Source organism: Orycteropus afer, unplaced genomic scaffold, assembly GCF_000298275.1.
Source record: "Orycteropus afer afer isolate SDZICR_OR568_19922 unplaced genomic scaffold, OryAfe1.0 scaffold00033, whole genome shotgun sequence".
NCBI classification, from domain to species: Eukaryota; Metazoa; Chordata; class Mammalia; order Tubulidentata; family Orycteropodidae; genus Orycteropus; species Orycteropus afer.
In genome coordinates this window covers 6,288,299-6,307,944 of record NW_006921620.1, presented here as the reverse complement: position 1 = coordinate 6,307,944, position 19,646 = coordinate 6,288,299, and the positions used below count along the sequence as shown (strand labels likewise).

Below are 19,646 nucleotides of genomic sequence, written 5' to 3'. Positions count from 1 at the left end.
AAATAAGCTTCATTCAGGTATGTATGAGTTATAGTATTGTTGGCCATGAGTTCAATGTTAATGAATCAACAATATATATATTAAATGAGATGTCTTTAAACAGGAACATGCATAAAAAAGAGATAATGTACTGGGTGACTGACAGAAATGCTGTGACTAGGAGCCTGTAGGAGCCTAATCCTGTATTTCCCCTTGGAGCAATGATTCACAATTCAATCGTTAGTGTTCAGTGTTCATGATAATTTTATAGAAGGTAACTACTGTGAATAAAAACAGATAACTATACATTTTAGTTTTTAAAATTGACAATTATGCCAATATTTAAGAAAATAACACTTTATAAAACTGAAACAAAATCACTTTTTCCCTTAAGGTATATGTTTATAAGGGAACATAAACCAAGAACTCTAGAACCACATTCATCTAAATTCACATAAATATATAATATAAACTTCCACCGTACTATTAAATGTAAGAAATACAAACCTCATGATGTTTCCAAAGAGATTTTCTATGTGACACAGTGAAGAGGGTGATGCCAACCTAAAAGAAAGGAAATAATTGACATTTAGATCAATGACAGAGATTCACAAATGAAGCTAGTCTATATATTTTAAGGTGTAAGCTGATTGCTTTCAGTGGCTATATATGAAAAACAATGTCAAAGAGAAAAAATAATTTCAACTGACGTTACTATTTAAGGTAAGGTAAAGTACCTTTGGGCTTTCAAGCACGTAATAAAAGCCAACAGGTACTGGCACTAAATACATTATTTTATTTGGGACATATAATACATATCCTAGCATATTTTCTACTTTATTGTAAAAAACAAAATATGTGAAAAGAGTGTAAGGATGATAAAAAGTCTAAGAACTTAAAACTAGTAAAAATTAATACAGAATAGCATTGTCTATAGGCAATTTGCTTCTCAAACACAAAGTCATAATTCCTCATTGAAAATCTTTGCTTTGGAATTTAGATTTTGGAAATGTGTTAAACACTCTCAGAATTCTGTAATCAAACACATGAATGTATCTGGAGCAACACATATGGACATACACATTAAGTGAAATAAAGAGTTTAAATATCTTTTGTTAGCTCAGGCCAGATTTTGCCATTCAATAAAACTGCTAAAAAAAAATCATCAAATTTACTTCAGTTTTTAGAGCTTTCTGGATTAAAGATTGTGAATAAAGGGTTATAGATGTGTTCTTCAGACTTTCAAAACAACACTAATAGGTATAAGTGTAGTTGCTCTGAATCAGTGGTTCTCAATCGTGGGTTGATTTTGCCCCTCAGGGGACATCTGGCAATGTCTGGGGTTATTTTTGGTTGTCACAACTGAGAGTGCTACTGATATCTAATTGGTAGTGGCTAGAGGTGCTGCTAAACAGTCTACAATGCACAGAACATAACTAGGAATTATCCAGCCCCAAATGTCAATTGTGCCAAGCATGAAAAACCCTGCTCTACGTCACTGTATCTCAAAATTAATTCCTTCAGGCCAACAGATACCTGCTGGGATATCCAGGAAATGTCCATCATGAATTCCAAATTTTATTTTGACAGTAATTTTTAAAAACTTAAGTAAGCTCCAGATCATTTCTGCCGTAAGACTGAAGTGCTCAAGTTTGTGTCTTCACTTCTGCTGGTGTCAAGTGACACTTTTAATGTGTCATAAGTTTATCTGACTGCCTGTGAAACAGTTCTCAAACCAACTAGGAATTACATGATAAAATAAGCATATTATCAGTATTAATAAAACAGACATTTCAACTGGACATTTATGTCTTTTTAAGGATTAGTTTTCAGAGCATTTAACTTACATCTTTTAAACACTTGACTATGTTGAATCAATCTACAAGGAATAAAAGTTAATATATTCCAAGTTGAGATAATGTGGAAGCAATCACACAAATGTTAATGATCGAGACATTTTCAAATTGGTGTGAATGAGGTCATTTCTAGTACTCACTAATTCCCTTTAAATCTGACAGCCAAGTTGTGGTATTGAATGTAGAATTATTTTGCAACATTTACAAAAATAAGTCTCATTCCTGGTATTATATCTGTTCATAGTTCTTACAATAACTGGATTACGACTCTACTTATTGCAGGCATTCTTGATATTATCATTACTGAAGTCAAAATACAAAAGCAAAATTCATAATACATGATCTGGACTTCAGACTGTATCGTTCCATAACTAACTCCCAAACTAATAGTTTAATTCAGGTAAAATAGGTCTCTTTAGTGCTGCAAATTTGAAAATTTTTAAGTCTTGTCTGTATTTAATTTGTAAATGTATACTGGTTTTGTAATTGTCAATGAATTCTTGGCTTAACGAGTATATTCCTCATTTCATGTTAATACTATATATAAAGTGCTATTATAGTAATATAATTAAAACTGTCAGGTTTAATTGTGATGGTTAATATTATGTATCAAGGTTTGGTTTGGTCAGACACTAGTTTAGATGTTCCTGCTGTGAAGGGATTTTATAGATGTGATTAACATTTACAATCAGCTTATTTAAATAAAGGAGATCACTATGAATAATGTGGGTCACTTAAGCTAAATGCTTAAGGACCAAAAACTGAGGTTTCTCAGAAAAAACTAAAAATTCTGCTTCAAGACTATAACATAGAAATCCTGCCTGAATTTCTAGCTTGCTGTCCCGTCCTATAGATTTCACACTCAAGATTGCAACATCAACACTTGCCTGAATTCCCAGTATGTGGGCCTCCCCTGCATATTTCAGACTTGCTACCCAGACAACTGGGTGATCAATTCCTTAAAATAAATCTCTTTATTTACATATGTTCTATTGGTTCTGTTTATCTGGAGAACCCTGAATAATATAAGGTCCCATAAAAATGTTCTTTTAAATGGAATCTACAGGCATTTGACTGTTAACCAGAAGGTTGGTGGTTCAAACCCACCAGCCACTCCTCGGAGGAAGACTGGGCAATCTACTTCCGTAGAGATACCGCCTTGGAAACCCAAGGAGGGTCGCTATGTGTTGGAATTGACTCGATAGCAGTGAGTTTTTTTTTTTTTTTAAATATATACTTTATAAACAAATTGGATCTTATGAGAGGAGTATACTCTACAGCTAGACCATAAGAGAAAACTCTTGTCTAGGTGCCATCAAGTCGGCTCCAACTCATAACAACCCAATATACAACAGAACAAAAGTTCTGCCCAGTCCTGTGCAGCCTCACAATCCTTGCTACACCTGATACCATTGTTGCAACCACCGTGTCAATCCATCTCATTGAGGACCTTGTCTTTTTGTTGGCCCTTCACCAGAGCTCCAAACAACTCGTGAATCAGAGCTCCCCAACAATCTTGGTTCACATGCTCTTAGTATATCAGAAATATTTTTACAGTGACCCTAAGCCAAAAAAACTTTATGTAACAGTTCCATTTATTAAGCATTTAGATGCAAACTTAATAGTAGTTGTCTGTGCAGTGTCCAACAGATGTCATCATTTTCCTCAAAATGTAAAAGTATCCTGCAGTGCCCCTGAGAGTTTGCTACTGCGTCCTGACACACAGTTTCCAAACCATACAGCCTTATGTATGACAGATGAAAACAGGTATAATTCCATATAGCTACAGTATTCAGAAATTAAAGAATTCAAAGGTTTTCCAGTTTTGAATACTTTAGGGAGCTTATGAAAATTCCAAGATGCTGGCCTTTCTATTCATTCCTTTTATTGTCTTCACACCTGCAGTGATTTTTATCATATTCTTTCTAGTCAAAATTTCTCAGCAGTCCTCAAATAATTCTTTCAAGTGTGTTGACGAAGCCAGTAACATTCAATTAGTTGCTTTGATTTATGCATTTTATTAATCCACAGTAAAAACAAAAATGAAAAGTATTCACATTTTATCATAACTTTGCACTGACTGTTTTCACGTTCTGCTATCTACTACTCATAAGCCATGCTCCCTGAAAGGATATATCACTGCTCTCTCTCATTTAGTAGGGCAAGTAATCATATACCCTTGTGCAATACAAAGGCACTCTCTAGAAATGAAAATTAGAAATGATAACTAAAGTGCAGTAATAAGACAATACAGCAAACACCTCTAGATGCCTATAAATCTGAAAAACAATATAGACAGATGAATAAAAATTACAAATTGCCCAGATTTAAGAATAGAAAATAAACCATTAAAAACATAAAATCAGCAGTTAAAAATCTTTCTAATAAAATGAATATAGAAATTCATTCTTTCATCATTATACTAGTGCATCTCAAGGTTTAAGGTGCCTTTATATCATCTGAGAATTTTGCTAAAATGTATATTCTGATTTAGTAGGATCTAACAAACCCCCAGGTGAGGCTGATGCTTTTGATCCGTGATCACACTTTGAGCGCAAGAGTTTATACTATATGTATATGCAACAAGACTTTTTATATTTAAGTTCCCAAAGAACAATTTACATGTGTTAAAATACTCTGGTACCTACAGAGAAACTGTAAAACAGGATATACTGCTCTTATTCTAAAAACGTAAGAGTACAGGAGTACAGATGTTGGTGAGAATTGTTCACAGAAAAAAAAACAAAAAACAAAAAACCCTCAGACTACTGAATAATTACAGAACAGAACTAATGTAGACAAACTCAGACTAGGTTACTGAAAAAAACTTTGATAAAATATTGCCTAAGCCAAAGGGAAAATGAATAAAAGCACAATAATTGCCATGAATGTCAATACCAGTTTATTAATTCTAAGTACAGATAATGATGTAAAAGAGAAACAGATCTAAATATGTTATTTGTTTGTTATCTAATAAGTGGCTAAAGAGAATTATATAAATAATTCATTTACAACTCATTTCCTTTTACTCACAGCTATTAAACATATAAGTTTAAAATCTTTATTAAAGCAAGATATCATTCTCTGAGAATAATTTTGTTACTAAATAATTTGGAATCTTCTCCTTGGATAAATATCTGGCTGGACATAGATCAGACTGCGGGGGCAGATATAGATCCCCAAGTTGAGAACCTGCCACACCTACCTTTCGACAATGACTATAAATGTAGCCTTCCACATCCACACTAACTGCACTTGTGCACTCATCCAAAATGGCAAACTGGGGTTTATGATAAAATAATCTTGCCATCTGAAGAATAAAAAGAGAAATGCTTTGTGTAAACATATGCATACTTAAAATTAATAAGCTAAAATAAATTTACTTTAAATTAAATATGCAGTCTTGTAAATAAGCATGGAAATTATTCTAACTAAAAAGTCTGTTTTCCAGAAATAGAGACAATATAAGTAAACCAAATTATTTTATTCTCAGCCTGAACAAACAGGAAAATATAATATAGGGGAAATATTTATTGGTAAGAATAAAATACAATCTATTTGTTTGACCTGAGATGAAGCTGAGTTTTAAATCGACATTAAAGGAAGTTCACGTAACAAACAATATTAGAGGGTTTAACCAAATTTTAGAATTCAGACTAACAATGGCCTCAGGTGCAAAAAGGTCTCTGGTTTTAAAGATTCTGTTGTCTGAATAATGGTAACAACTCTAAGTAACTTTAGGTAGTAGATACTGAGCCCTGGAACAAGGATACATAAATAATGGTGGCAGGTAAGGTCAAAGAATGAAATAAAGAATACAATAATAAAAGTAGTTGATCATCTTCAATATCTTCAGCTACATCAGGGGGAATGGTGTGAGTAAGATAAAGAGATATCTATAGAAACAAAGAGATCTAATAACCCAACCAGGATCATTGTATTTCCCAGGATCAATGTACTACATCCCGTAGATAATTAAATCTCAGCTTTTGTTTTCACAAATACTGGCAATGTTTTTACGAGTATTTCAGAAGTACAAATTTAAGCACAAGTTATACATTCCTGAGCACTTTTATTATCATTTAAACTAATCTATAATTTAACAATTGCTAAATAAAAAAGAATGAAATAAAATTTTGTGCCTTAATAAAAATGCTAGATTATAAGAATAACTTTATGTAACTAGTTGCATCTTTATACAATGTGTTCAGAGTATACTTACCGCCATTCTTTGTTTTTCACCACCACTGAGTACATCCATCCAATCCTGAACACTGTCCCAGCCTCCTTCACGTTCAAGGATATGACCCAACTGGACATTGTCTAAGTAGTCCTTCAGTACCTTTCAGACAAATAATTAGAGATGAAACCAAGCTTAATATAAACCAACTTTCTCTCTCACACTTTATTTTTTAAACTACAAGGAGTATAATTCTTTGCCAATATCACTTAAAGAGGCACATTTCACAAAATAACGTGGCACAAAAGTAGTATTGAACCTCGATGTTCCTGTCTATACTAACTGTGACAAAATGTGTCATTGTTGTACATAATTAACAAGTAAAAACAATGAGAAAACAAACAATAAACCTGTTGCAGTCAAGTCGACTCCAACTCATGGTAACCTTATGGTGTCAGAGTACAACTGTACTCCGTAAGGTTTTTAATGGCTGATTTTGGGTAAGTAGATTGCTAGGCCTTTTCTTCCCAGGAGCTTCTGTGTGGACCTAAACCTCCAATCATTCAGTTAGCAGCGCCTCAAGTTTTGCACCACCCAGAGGCTCCCAACAGTATAAAGACAGATTAAACACAACGTATCATATTTAAGCAAAGTGGTTTTCATCTTACCTTACCTTGGAAAGCTGTAATTAATGTCAAGGCTTTGGAGGGTTTCACAGGTTAGGTTAAATTACCTGGCATTTCAATACTTACCTGATTAAGGTGAAGTATAAGAAGTAAAATATTTTCAGTAGGTTAGGATACAGAGTCCCTTACCAGATCAGAGATCCCCTTCCTTTTCTGATCTTCTTTTCCATCTGGATATATCACTTGGTCTCGAAGTGTTCCAAGGGTCATATAAGGTCTCTGACAGTAGAGCAAGAGATAATAGAAGTAAATTTTAAGAAAATTAAAGGATCTTAAATCAAAGATTATGAAACAACTCAACCAAGGTCTTACCTGAGGAACATAAAATAACTTTCCTCTCTCAGGTTTAGTTAGACGTCCTCCAAAAAGAGGCCATAACTATAAAAGGAAAAGAGGAAAGAGAGAAACAGTTGTGAATTTTACAATGTAGCAGACACAATGGCAGTTAACAGGAGCCTAAGGCTCAACACAACAAAGTTTTGAGGCCTATTTGTACTTACTTCACCTAGAACACGGAATAGTGAACTCTTCCCACATCCATTAGGACCACAAATTAGAACGTTGGCCCCAGATCGAACCTAAAATGGAAGTTAGTTCATGAATTAAGTAGAAGGAATATGTAATCAGTGAACATTTGCTAAAGTCAAAGACCTCTCTGCTACTTACGAGCTTTCTGCTTTGCCTATTCTACTCAGTGATGTTTTTTTCAATGAGCACATATTACTTTTTAACTTTATAAACTTGCATTTAAAAATCATACTTGATGTCATCACCTTTATCTCAACTGGAATACAAAGAAAAAACCTTAAAAAAATTTCTTGAGAATTTAAAAGAACATTAAATAAATGTATCCATACAAATAAAGTCTTTTTAAAAAACTCAATCATTTGCTTTATATTGTTCTATAGGAGTGTTCATTATTTTTACTATTTAATATATCAGATATTTTTCCAGGTCAGCATATTCAGATCCCTATCATTAATATATATATATTTTTAAATAATGCTTGCAGGGTATTCCACAGGAAGGATACACTGTAATATTTAAAAAATATTCCTTTGTTAAATATTTAGGTTGTCTAGATTTTTATTTGTTCTTTTTTATAATACAGAAATTAATCTCCACACCAGTAAGTAACCTTATGCACTAGTGAGAAATGTTTCCTGAGATTCTTAGAAATTAGAAATGTTTCATCAAAGTACTTGTGCATTATAAATATTTATGAGGCCCACCAAACTGCTCTGCAACTAAGTGAAAATAAAGATAATGAGAAAATGTAAAGAGTATGCAAGTTCTAAACTTAGTCTTACCAGTGTCTAAATGACCTTTGAAAAAAATCAGAAAACCTGGGTTCTCATTCTAGCTGACCCCAATAAGCAGCAGTATATTACAGCAGGAAAGATGTCAGAAATATTCAGAGACATGAGTTACATTAGCTATGTAACCAGCCTTGAGAATTTTTTTTTAACTGTTGAGCCTTAGGGAGCTCTGGTGGCATAGTGCCTGAGGCATTTGACTGCTAACCAGAAGACTGGCGGGTCAAACCCACCAGCCATTCCTCGCAAGGAAGACTGGACCATCTACTTCTGTAGTGATACCACCTCAGAAACCCGAGGAGGGGTCGCTATGAGTCGTAAAGGACTTGACGGCAGCGAGTTTGGTTTTTTTGTTTTGTTTTGTTGAGCCTTAGGCTCCTATTAACTAATTTAATAAATATATCTCTGTTCTAGGCAATGGGGCTGTATTAGTAAGTAAAAAAAAAAAAAAAAAACAAACTCACTGCCATGGAGTCAGATCTGACTCATAGCAACCCCTCCTTGGGTTTCCAGGCAGTATCACTACGGAAGTAAATTCTCCAACCTTTCTTCCGAGGAGAGGCTGGTGGGTTTGAACGACCAGCCTTCTGGTTAGCTGTCAAATGCCTTAGGCCCTATGCCACCAGAGGGACAAAAAAAAAAAAAAAAAAAAATCCTTACCCTAGGGATTTACATTCTAGTAGACATATAATAAGGAATACACATAATAAATAAGGAAATAGTATGCTAGAAAGTAAGTGCTATGAAGGAAAATAGATCAGAGTATGGACACTTGGCAGTGAGTGAGAGGTATTGTATTTTTAGGGCGGTCAAGGTAGGACTCATTCAGAAAGACAACTAACGAAAACTCTGAAGGAAGCAAATGAGTGAATTAGGAGTATCTGAAGGAAGAATGCTCTAGCCTGCCTTCCCCCTAAAAAACTTAGTGCAAAGCAGCTGAGGCAGGAGTATGCCAGGCCTGTTCAAAGAACAGAAAGGAGGCTGATTTGGCTGGATAAAAATGAACAAGAAAGAAGAGTTGCAGGAATGAGCTCAGATAAGTAAAGGGTGGGGTGTGTGGGTACAGTAAAATCTAAAACCAAATTCACTGCCATTGAGTCGATTCTGACTCATAGTAACCCCCATTAGATTTCTAAAGCTGTAAATCTCTATAGAAGCAGACGGCCTCATCTTTCTTTCATGGAGTGGCTGGTGGATTTAAACCACCATTCTTTTAGGTAACAGTCATGTCTTAACCACTACACCACCAGAACTCCTCTGTGGGGTAGAGTAGTGGCAGGCAAATCCTACAGAGCAATGTAAGATACTGAAAGGGCTTTGGTTTTTTACACTGATGAAATGGAGAGACATCAGAGGTTTTATTGGCAAAGTAGTTGTGTTGCAGAAATTACTTGGTATGACTGTTCTAGCTATGGTCTTCACCATTTCCACCAGATTACTGGTTGGAAATATGCAGGTGCCATCAAGAGAAAAGACCCATAGGTGGAGTGAAGAACTTCCTTGGACCAAAGATTCCTGTGCTGGTCCTCCTTGGCAGAGAGACGGTAGCAGTGGTACCAAGAGGCATAAGACAGAGCAGTGGGCTTGCTGGCCCACAGAGCAAGAAAGCTGAGTCCCTTTGGGTAGAAGTCTTGTTGGCAAAGTAGGATGCACCTAAGGGCACCTATCAGCAAAACTGTAAGGACTGTGTAACACTTGCCCAAGCAGGGCAGAGGCCAGGCCAAGAAGCCAAGGGTCAGAAAAGCATGTCTGAGGTCATAACAGAGGGGAGACTGTCCTGATTGAAGAATAGTATCCAGAGTGCATTCTTCTTTCTTGCTTGCTTTCTTTCTTCCCTCCCCTCCCCTCCCACCCCAGCAACCAACAAAGAAAGTTTCCCTCCATATATAAACCTTTCCTTGACTCTCCAAAACAATGAACCAATACTATATTTGTCCTTCTGTGATTGACTTATTTCACTCAGCATAGTGTCCTCCAAGTTCATCCATATTATGTGGTGTTTTGCAGACTCCACATTATTCCTTAGTGCTGCATAGCATTCCGGTATGTGTACATAGCATAGTTCGGTCATCCATTCTTCTGCTTATGGGCACGTAGGTTGTTTCCATCTTTTTGCTTTTTTGGTCCCTTGTTTCCCCTGCTTTATCTTGCTTCTTTGTTGGACTGTGATGCTCTGTTGTCTCTGAGGCATTGTGACATTTTTGTGTTTATATTTAATTGGTGATTATATGTTGGAGTGACTTGCCCACAATTTTCGTTTTCTTTGTTTTGTTTGTATGTTATCTATACAATTAGGGTACTGTGCTATGCTCCTCTATTCACTAGTTGGCAGCACTTATACACTCACCACCTGTCTCCTTTCCTTTGTCAGCCTCTTGTATGTCCTTGCTGACCTTGGCAAACACAGCCTGTTCTTAGGTCCCTGGAATCCAAATGAGAATGCTATCACTTTAAAATCCAAAATGGTTGCCACATGTAAACAATCAAAATGGCTGCAGAAAGTCCACAGCTCAAGTTGTCTCCCTCCTTGCTGTTTCCCTTCCTAGTCAAAGGCCACCAGAGCAGTTGTCCCTGCAGCCCTTGGTGACTGGGACTGATCTTTAGGTCAATTCTCACTTCCCAACACCACTTGGAAATATTCAAGCCATTGAATATTCAAGTAGCTGACAGTCCGCAGCTCCAACCGTCTCTGTACTCACTATTTTCGTTCAGGTTTTTCCACTAGTTGGTGCCTAATCCACTTCTGTATAGTTCCTTTCAAAGCTCAGGGTTCCAGGGTTATCTTCTGTATCTCTGTCAATTGGTTTTTCTTTTCTTTGTTGAAGAGGGTCTGTGTCGCTTGTCTGCCTATTCCTCCATCTTACTGGAAGTTCTGAGTGCATTCTTGAACCTGGACTGTAACCTATAACTTTCCTAATAAACCCCATAATTGTGACTACTGTTTTTGAGTTCTGTGTAGCCATTGCAACAAATTATCAAACCCAGCAGAGAAGTATTGAGTGCCGTGGGAGGAACAGTTGGTGTCAGAATTGATAAAGGGGTTTGAGGGTGGCGGTATGCCTGACTTTCACCTCATAGTAATCAGCCTTGGGCTGCTGAAGGTGATTCTGTTTCTCCCTTGTGAAGTTAGAGGAGGTCAGAGGAAGATGCTGCCCCCATGGCCTTTTTGCAGGAGTGAAGTGATCTGGCTTCCGTTTTAACAAAGTTGTGGGGATAAAAGCAGAGAGAGAGAGATTAATTAGGAGACGACTGTAATAATCCTGGAAAGAAATGATGGTAGTTTAGACCAGGTGGTAACAGTGGAGATGATGAGACATGCTTAGATTCTATACATACTATATTTTGGAAGTAGAGTCAAGACTATTTCCTGGTGGGCTGGCATGAGATATGAGAGAAAAAGTCAAAAACAATACCAAGGTGTTTGGCCTGAGTAACTGGAAGGACAGAGTTGTCAGTAACTGAGCTGGGGAAGAGTGAAAGTAGTTTTTTAAGAAGCAGACCAGAAGTTCCATTCAGGACATAGAGTAAAACCTGCTTAAAGCAGGAACCTGTGTAAGGCAGAAAACTGTCAGAAGGAAAATTCAAATATTTTCCACTAAAATGAGGAATAGAAAAGTGGTTAAGACTAAACTCCGTCAAAGATAGAAAACTTACAAGACCCAGAAAAACAAGGCAGTCCTAATCAAATTCCAGCTCTCACAGGTTTCACTGTATTAGTTTTGAAGGGTTTATCAGATATGCAAAGGAGCTCTAGTGGTACAGTGGTTATGGCATTTGGCTGATAACGAAAAGATCAGTGGTTCAAACTCACGAGCTGCTCCATGACAGAAAGATGGGAAGTCTGCTTCCATAAAGATTTACAGCCTTGGAAACCCAAGAGGGGTCGCTATGAGTCAGAATGTACTCGATGGCAGATAATTTATTTGAAAGAACGGAAAAACTGCTCACTCGCCCAAGACTGCAACAATAATAATAAAAAAAATCCAATAATTATATGCCTTTTTTTTTTAAATAAACTATCAGACAACATCCTTTCAATAACATAACTGAAAAACATCCCCGAATCAAACAGAAATTACAGAGGGCCATAAACACAGGCTTGAAGAGAGGGATTTCAGAGCCATGCTGTCTAATACAGTACTCACTAGCCACATGTGGTCATTTAAAGTCAAATTAATTAAAATTAGATAAAATTTAAAATTCAGTTCCTCAATATCACTAGCTACATTTCAAGAGCTAAATAGCCATGTCTAACTATTATACTGGAATGCAAAGATAAAGAACACATCCAGCATAGCAGAAAACTCTACTGCACAGTGTAGGAATCTGCAATTGTAGAGACATCCTATAGGATAGAAATCTGTTAATAATCTTCATGATTTCTACAGCTGAACTACTTATAAAATTGCAATATCCACAATTTAAATAATTATTCAAAGGAGGCAGTCTTACAAACCATATAAAAACACTCTATTTTTGCTTTTTCTTTTTAATTTGGTCTGCCATCTTCTTATATGTTAAAAACTCCCTGCAGTCGTGTTGATGTGACTCATAACAACCCTTCCTTGGGTTTCCGAGGTGCTATCACTACGGAAGTAGATTGCCTACTATGCCTTCCTTTCTTCTTATATGTCAAGAGAATTTTTTTAATAAGCATCATTCACCTGACGTGAGATCTTACCTGCTTTGAACAGGCAGCTATCAGCAGTGCTACTGCATTGCTCTTGCAATGTTTTAATCAGTAATAAAAAGTCTGCCCACCACTTGTCAGTTTGTTGTACTATGGTGGCTTATGTGTTGCTATGAGATTGGAAGCCATGCCACCAGTATTTCAAATACAAGTAGGGTCACCCATGGTAGACAGGTTTCAGTGGAGCTTCCAGACTAAGACTGGGAAGAAGGAAGGGACCATTCACTTCTCAAAGAGTTGGCTAGTGAAAATCTTATGAATATCAGTGAAACACTGTCCAATATATTACTGGAAGACTTTATGAAAAGCCCTGAAACATTTTCTGATATAGTGCTGGAAGATGAGCCCCTCAGGTTGGAAGGCACTCAAAATACAACTGGTGAAGAGCTGCCCTCTCAGAGTAGAGATGACCTTAATGATGTGGAGAGAGTAAAGCTTTTGGGATCTCTGTTTGCTGATGTGGTAAGACTCAAAATGAGAAGAAACAACTGCAAACATTCATTAATAATTGGAACACAGAATGTACGAAGTATGAATCCAAGAAATTTGGAATCATCAAAAATGAAATGGAACACATAAAGATCGATATCCTGGGCATTAGCTAAAATGGACTGGTTTTGGCCATTTTAAATCAGAAAACTGTATGAGCTACTGTGCTGGGAATGACAAACTGAAGAGGAATGGTGTGGCATTCATCAGCACAAAAAACGTTTCAGAAGTTATCCTGAAGTACGATGCCGATAGTGATAGGATAATAATCAATACGCCTACAAGGAAGACCAGATAATAGTACTATTATTGAAATTTAAGCACAAACCACAAAAGCCAAAATGCATGCAAAATGCACTGCCATTGAGTCGGATCTGATTCACAGAGATCCCTCCTTGGGTTTCCGAGGCAGTATCACTACAGAAGCAGATCACTCAACCTTCCTTCCGAGGAGTGGCTGGTGGGTTTGAACCGCCAGCCTTCTAGTTAGCAGTCAAATGCCTTAGGCATTATGCCACCAGAGCTTCTACAAAAGCCAAAGACGAGGAAATTGAAAATTTTTACCAACTTCTACAGTCTGAAATTGACCAAACATGCAATCAAGATGTGTTGATTAACACTGGTGATTGGAATGCAAAAGTTGGAAACAAAGAAGAATCACTGGTAGTTGGAAAATATGGCCTTGGTGAGAGGACAATGCTTAAGATTGCATGACAGAATTTTGCAAGACCAACAACTTATTCATTGCAAATACCTTTTCTCAACAACACAAACTACAGTTATACACATGGACTTCACCAGATGGAGTACACAGGAATTAGATCGACTATATCTGTGGAAAGAGGCAGTGGAGAAGCTCAATATCTTTAGCCAAAACAAGGCCAGAAGCTGACTGTGGAACAGACCATCAGTTGCTCATAGGCAAGTTCACACTGAAGCTGAAGATAATTAAAAGAGTCCCATGGAACCAAAATATGATCTTGATTATATCCTTCCTGAATTTAGAGACCATCTAAAGAATAGATTTGATGCACTTAACACCAATAACCGAAAACCAGAGGAATTATGGGATGACATCAAGAACATTATCCATGAAGAAAGCATGAAAATTTTTTAATGAAAGGTCATTAAAAAGACAAGAAAGGAAGAAAAGACCAAAACTGATGTCAGAAGGGACTGGAATGCAAGTTGAAACGTGCCCTTGAATGGACAGTACTAAAGCAAATGGAAGAAACGACAAGATAAAAGAGATAAACAGAAGATTTCAAAGAGAAGCTTGAGAAGACAAAGTCAATTATTATAATGAAATGTACAAAGACCTGGAGTTAGAAAACCACAAGGGAAAACATGCTTGGCACTTCACAAGATGAAAGGACTGAAGAAAAATTCAAGCCTTGAGTCACAACATTGAAAGATTCTATGGGTAAAATATTGAATGATGCAGGACACATCAAAAGAAGATGGAAGGAATACACACAGTCATTGTACCAAAAAGAATTGGTCGATGTTCATCCATTTCAGGAGGTGGCATAAGATTAAGAACCAATGGTACTGAAGGAAGAAGTTGAAGCTACACTAAAAGAATTGGCAAAAAACAAGGCTACAGGAATTGAAAGAATACCCATGAATATGTTTCAACAAATGGATGCCATGCTGGTGGCACTCACTGTCTATGCCAAGAAATTTGGAAGACAGCTACCTGGCCAATTGACTAGAAAAGATCTCTAATTTGTACCCATTCTAAAGAAAGGTGATCCCACAGTGTTCTGGTTACCTAGTGCTGCTCTGACAAGAATGTACCACAAATGGGATGGCTTTAACAAACAGGAGTTTATTCTTTCACAGTTTGGAGGCTTTAAGTCCGAGTTCAAAGTGCCCAGCTCTAGGGGCTGGGTGAAAGCCCCTTGACCTTGGGCTTCAGCTCTGCCTCCTGTTCCCGGCCCACTGAAGCTAGAGGCTTTTCTTCACTCAGATAGCTGCTGGCTGCTGAGATTGACAAGCCCAAGGTTGACAAGTAAGAAGGCACAGTCCCGATGTTATCAAACCACACGGCAGGCCATTAATTCAAGTCCACCAAAAGTCCCAGGATCGGCAGAGTATGGCAAGCTGCTGAACAACGACTCGGGTACATGCAGTGTTCAAGCATGCCATAAGCTAGAGACCATTCCCAAAGCTGTTTCTTATATATGGGAAGCAGACCACATACCCAAAGAAGCTACTCACCTGCTCCAATAGATTTCACCATGGAGTTAATTACTATTCTCACCATGAGGAATAACTATATCCAGCTGCCCAGCCACTCAATCAGGCCTAGCCAAGTTGACACAGAAGCTTAACTACTACACATAGAATGTGGACACTATTGACCAATATCATTAATATCACACAGAAGTAAAATCTTACTGAAGATAATTCAAAAATGGCTGCAGCAGTATATTGACAGGGAATGTCCAGAAATGCAAGCTGGATTCAGAAAAGAACATGGAACAAAGATATTATTGCTGATGCCAAATGGATCTTGGCTGAAAGCTAAGGACACCAAAAAGATGTTTACTTGTGTTTTATCGACTATGCAAAAGCATTTGATTGTGTGGATCATAACAAAGAATGGGAATTCCAGAACACTTGATTGGGCTCATGGGGAACCTCTACAATGACCAGGAGGCTGTCATTCTAACAGAACAAGGGGATATTACATGATTTAAAATCAGGAAGGGAGTGTGTCAGGGTTGTATCCTTTCACCATATTTATTCAATCTTTATGCTGAGCAAATAATCTGAGAAGCTGGACTATATGAAGAAGAACATGGCATTAGGAATGGAAGATGACTCATTTAACAATCTGCGATATGCAGACAACAGAACTTTGCTTACTGAAAGTGAGGATGAATTGAAGCACTTACTGATGAAGATTAAAGACTTCAGTATGCAGTATGGATGACATCTCAACATAAATAAAATGAAAATCCTAACAATTGGACCAATAAGCAGCATCACAATAAAGAGTGAAAAGACTAAAGTTGCTAAAGATTTCATATTACTTGGTTCCACAATCAACACCAATGGAAGCAGCAGTCAAGACATCAGAGAACACATCACAGTGGGCAAATCTGTTGTGAAAGACCTCTTTAAAGTTCTGAAGAGCAAAGATGTCTCCTTGAAGACTAAGGTGCATCAGTCCCAAGCTATGATGTTTTCAATCACCTCATATGCTTGTGAGAGCTGGACAATGAACAAGGAAGACTGAAGAAGACTTGATGTTTTTGAGTTGTGGTGTTGGTGAAGAATACTGAAAGTACCAGAGACTGCCAAAAGAATGAACAAGTGTGTCCTGGAAGAAGCACAGCCAGAATGCTCCTTGGAAGCAAGAATGGCCAGACTTTGTCTCACCTACTTTGGTCATATGGTCAGAAGGGACCATTACCTGGAGAAGGTTATCATGCTTGGTAAAGCAGAGGGTAAGAGAAAAAAGGAAGACCCTCAGTGAGATGGATTGACACAGTGGCTGCAACAATGGGCTCAGGTATAGCAAGGATTGTGCCACAGGACCAGGTGGTTTTTCGTTCTGTTGTACCTAAGGTCGCCATGAGTCAGAGCCAACTCGAAGGCACCTAACAACAAATAGTCTGCTGCTGTTGTTGTACGGGACCACTGAGTCGATTCTGACTCACAGGGATCCTAGGTATAAGAGAACAAAACACTGCCCAGTCCTGTGTCATCCTCACAATCCTTGCTATCTTTGAGCCCATCATTCCAGCCACTGTGTCAATCCATCTCACTGAGGGTCTGACCCTCTGCTTTACCAAGCATAATAGCCTTCTCCAGAGAATGATCCCTTCTGACTACATGACCAAAGTAAGTGAGATGAACTCCTACCATTCTTGCTTCTAAGGAGTACTCCAGCTGCACTTCTTCCAGGATAGATTTGTTTGTTCTTCTGGTAATCCATGTATTTTCAGTATTCTTCGCCAACACCACAATTCACAGGCAGCAATTCTTCTTTGGTCTTCCTTAATTATTATCCAGCTTTCACATGCATATGAGGCAAGTGAAAATACCATGGCTTGGATTAGGCACACCTTAATCTTCAAAGTGACATCTTTGTTCTTCAACACTTTCAAGAGGTCTTTTGCAGCAGATTTTCCCAGTGCAACAAGACATCTGATTTCCTGACTACTTCTTCTATTGGTATTGATTGTGGATCCAAGTAAAATTAAATCTTTGACAACTTCAATTTTTCTCCATTTATCATGTTGCTTACTGGTCCAGTTGTAAGGATTTCCGTTTGCTTAATGTTGAGGTGTAATCCACACACTGCATGCAGACTGTAGTCTTTAATTTTCATAAGTAAGTGCTTTAAGTCATCTTCACTTTCAGCAAACAAAGTTGTGTCGTCTGCATATCACAGGTTATTAATGAGTCTTCCTCCAATCCTGACGCCATGTTCTTCTTCATTTGGTTCTTGGATTATGTGATCAGCAATACAAACTGAATAAATATGGAGAAAGGATATAACCCTGACACACACCATTCCTGGTTTTAAACCATGCAATAGCCCCTTGTTCTATTGGAACAACAGACTCTGGCCTACATACAGGCTCCTTGTGAGCCCAATTAAGTGTTCTAGAATTCCCGTTCTTCTCAATGCTATCCATACTTTGTTATGATCCACACAATCAAATGCTTTTGCATAGTCAATGAAACACAAGTAAACATCTTTCTGATATTCTTGCTTTTAGGCAAGATCCATCTAACATCAGCAATGATATCCTTCATTCCATGTCCTCTTTTCAGTCCAGCTTGCATTACTGAAAGTTCCGTCAATATACTGCTGGAAGCATTTTTGAGTTATCTTCAGCAAAATTTTACTTGTGTTGATCTTAATGATTTAAAAAAAACCAAAAAACCTCACTGCTATTGTGTTGACTCTGACTCATAGTGACCCCTATTTGGATTACCAAGGTGCTATCTCTACAGAAGTATTTTGCCCAGTCTTCCTCCCAAGGAGTGGCTGGTGGGTTTGAACTGCCAGCCTTCTGGTTAGCAGTCAAATGCCTTTGGCACCATACCACCAGAGCTCCCAATATTAATGACACTGTTCGACAATTTCCACATTCTGTTCTCTTCCAGTATATTGGCCAGGTAGCTATTTTCCAAATTTCCTGGCATAGATAAGTAAGCACCTCCAGAGCTGCAGCCATTTGTTGAAACATCTCAATGCAGTTCCGTCAATTACTACAGATTTTTTTTTTTTTTTTTTTTTTTGCCCATTCCCTCAGCGCAGCTTGGACTTCTTCCTTCACCTGGTTCTTGATCATATGCTACCCTCATGAAATGACTGAATGTCGACCAATTCTTTTTAGCACAGTGACTCTGTATATTCCTTCCATCTTCTTGTGATGTTTCCTGCATCATTCAATAATTTGCCCCCTGAATCCTTCAATGTTGCAACTCCAGGCTTGAATATTTTTTTCAGTTCTTTCAACTTAAGAGATGCTGAGTGTGTTCTCTGCTTTTGGTTTTCTAACCCCAGGTTTTTGCACATTTCATTATAATAATTTACTTTGTCTTCTCCTGCCACCCTCTGAGATCATCTGGTCAGATCTTTTGTTTCAACATTTTTTCCTTTCACTTTAGCTACTCTTTGGTTCAAGAGCAAGTTTCAGAGTCTCTTCTGATATCCATTTTGATCTGTTCTTCCTTTCCTGTCTTTTTAATGACCTTTTACTTTCTTCATGTATGATTTCTTGATGTCATCCTGTATCTCATCTAGTTTTCAGTCACCAGAATTAAATGCATCAAATATATTCTTCAGATAGTCTCTAAATTCAGGTGAGCTATACGCAAGGTTATATTTTGGCTCTCGTGAATTTGTTTAATTTTCTTTAGCTTCAACCTAAACTAGCATATGAGCAATTGATAGTCTGTTTCACAATCAACCCCTGGCCCTGTTCTGACTGAAGTTACTGAGCTTCTCCAATGTCTCTTTCCACAAATGTAGTCAATTATATTTCTGTGTATTCCATCTGGCAAGGTCCACATGTACAGTCACCATTTATGTTGTTGAAAAAAAGGTATTTGCAATAAGTAAGTCTTTGGTCTTGCAAAATCCCATCATGCAATCTCCAGCATCGTTTCTATCACCAAGGCCATATTTTCCAACTACCAATGTTTCTTTCTTTCCAACTTTTGCATTCCAATCACCAGCAATAATAAATACATCTTGATCACATGTTTGGTCAATTTCAGACAGCAGAAGTTGATACAAATTTTAAATTTCTTCATGTTTTACTTTGGTGGTTGGTGTGTAAATCTGAATAACAGTCATATTAACTGGTCTTCCTTGTTGGTATATGGATATTATCCTATCACTGACAGCATTGCACTTCAGGATAGATCTTGCAATATTCTTTTTGATGATGAAAGTGATACCATTCAGACAGAGGAGTG

The 19,646-nt window shown here is 37.4% G+C and overlaps 1 protein-coding gene across 1 annotated transcript in view; it reads right to left on the bottom strand.

The window, feature by feature from the left end:
- ABCD3 (ATP binding cassette subfamily D member 3) overlaps nt 1–19,646 on the bottom strand; it is a 176,226-nt gene that overhangs the window by 7,800 nt on the left and 148,780 nt on the right. Inside the window, exons 17-22 of the mRNA XM_007936070.2 lie at nt 7,202–7,279; nt 7,014–7,079; nt 6,831–6,920; nt 6,058–6,177; nt 5,041–5,145; nt 487–543 (exon numbers count right to left, since the gene is read on the bottom strand). Coding sequence (XP_007934261.1) covers nt 487–543; nt 5,041–5,145; nt 6,058–6,177; nt 6,831–6,920; nt 7,014–7,079; nt 7,202–7,279 — 516 coding nt within the window. The remainder of the gene's footprint in view (nt 1–486; nt 544–5,040; nt 5,146–6,057; nt 6,178–6,830; nt 6,921–7,013; nt 7,080–7,201; nt 7,280–19,646) is intronic.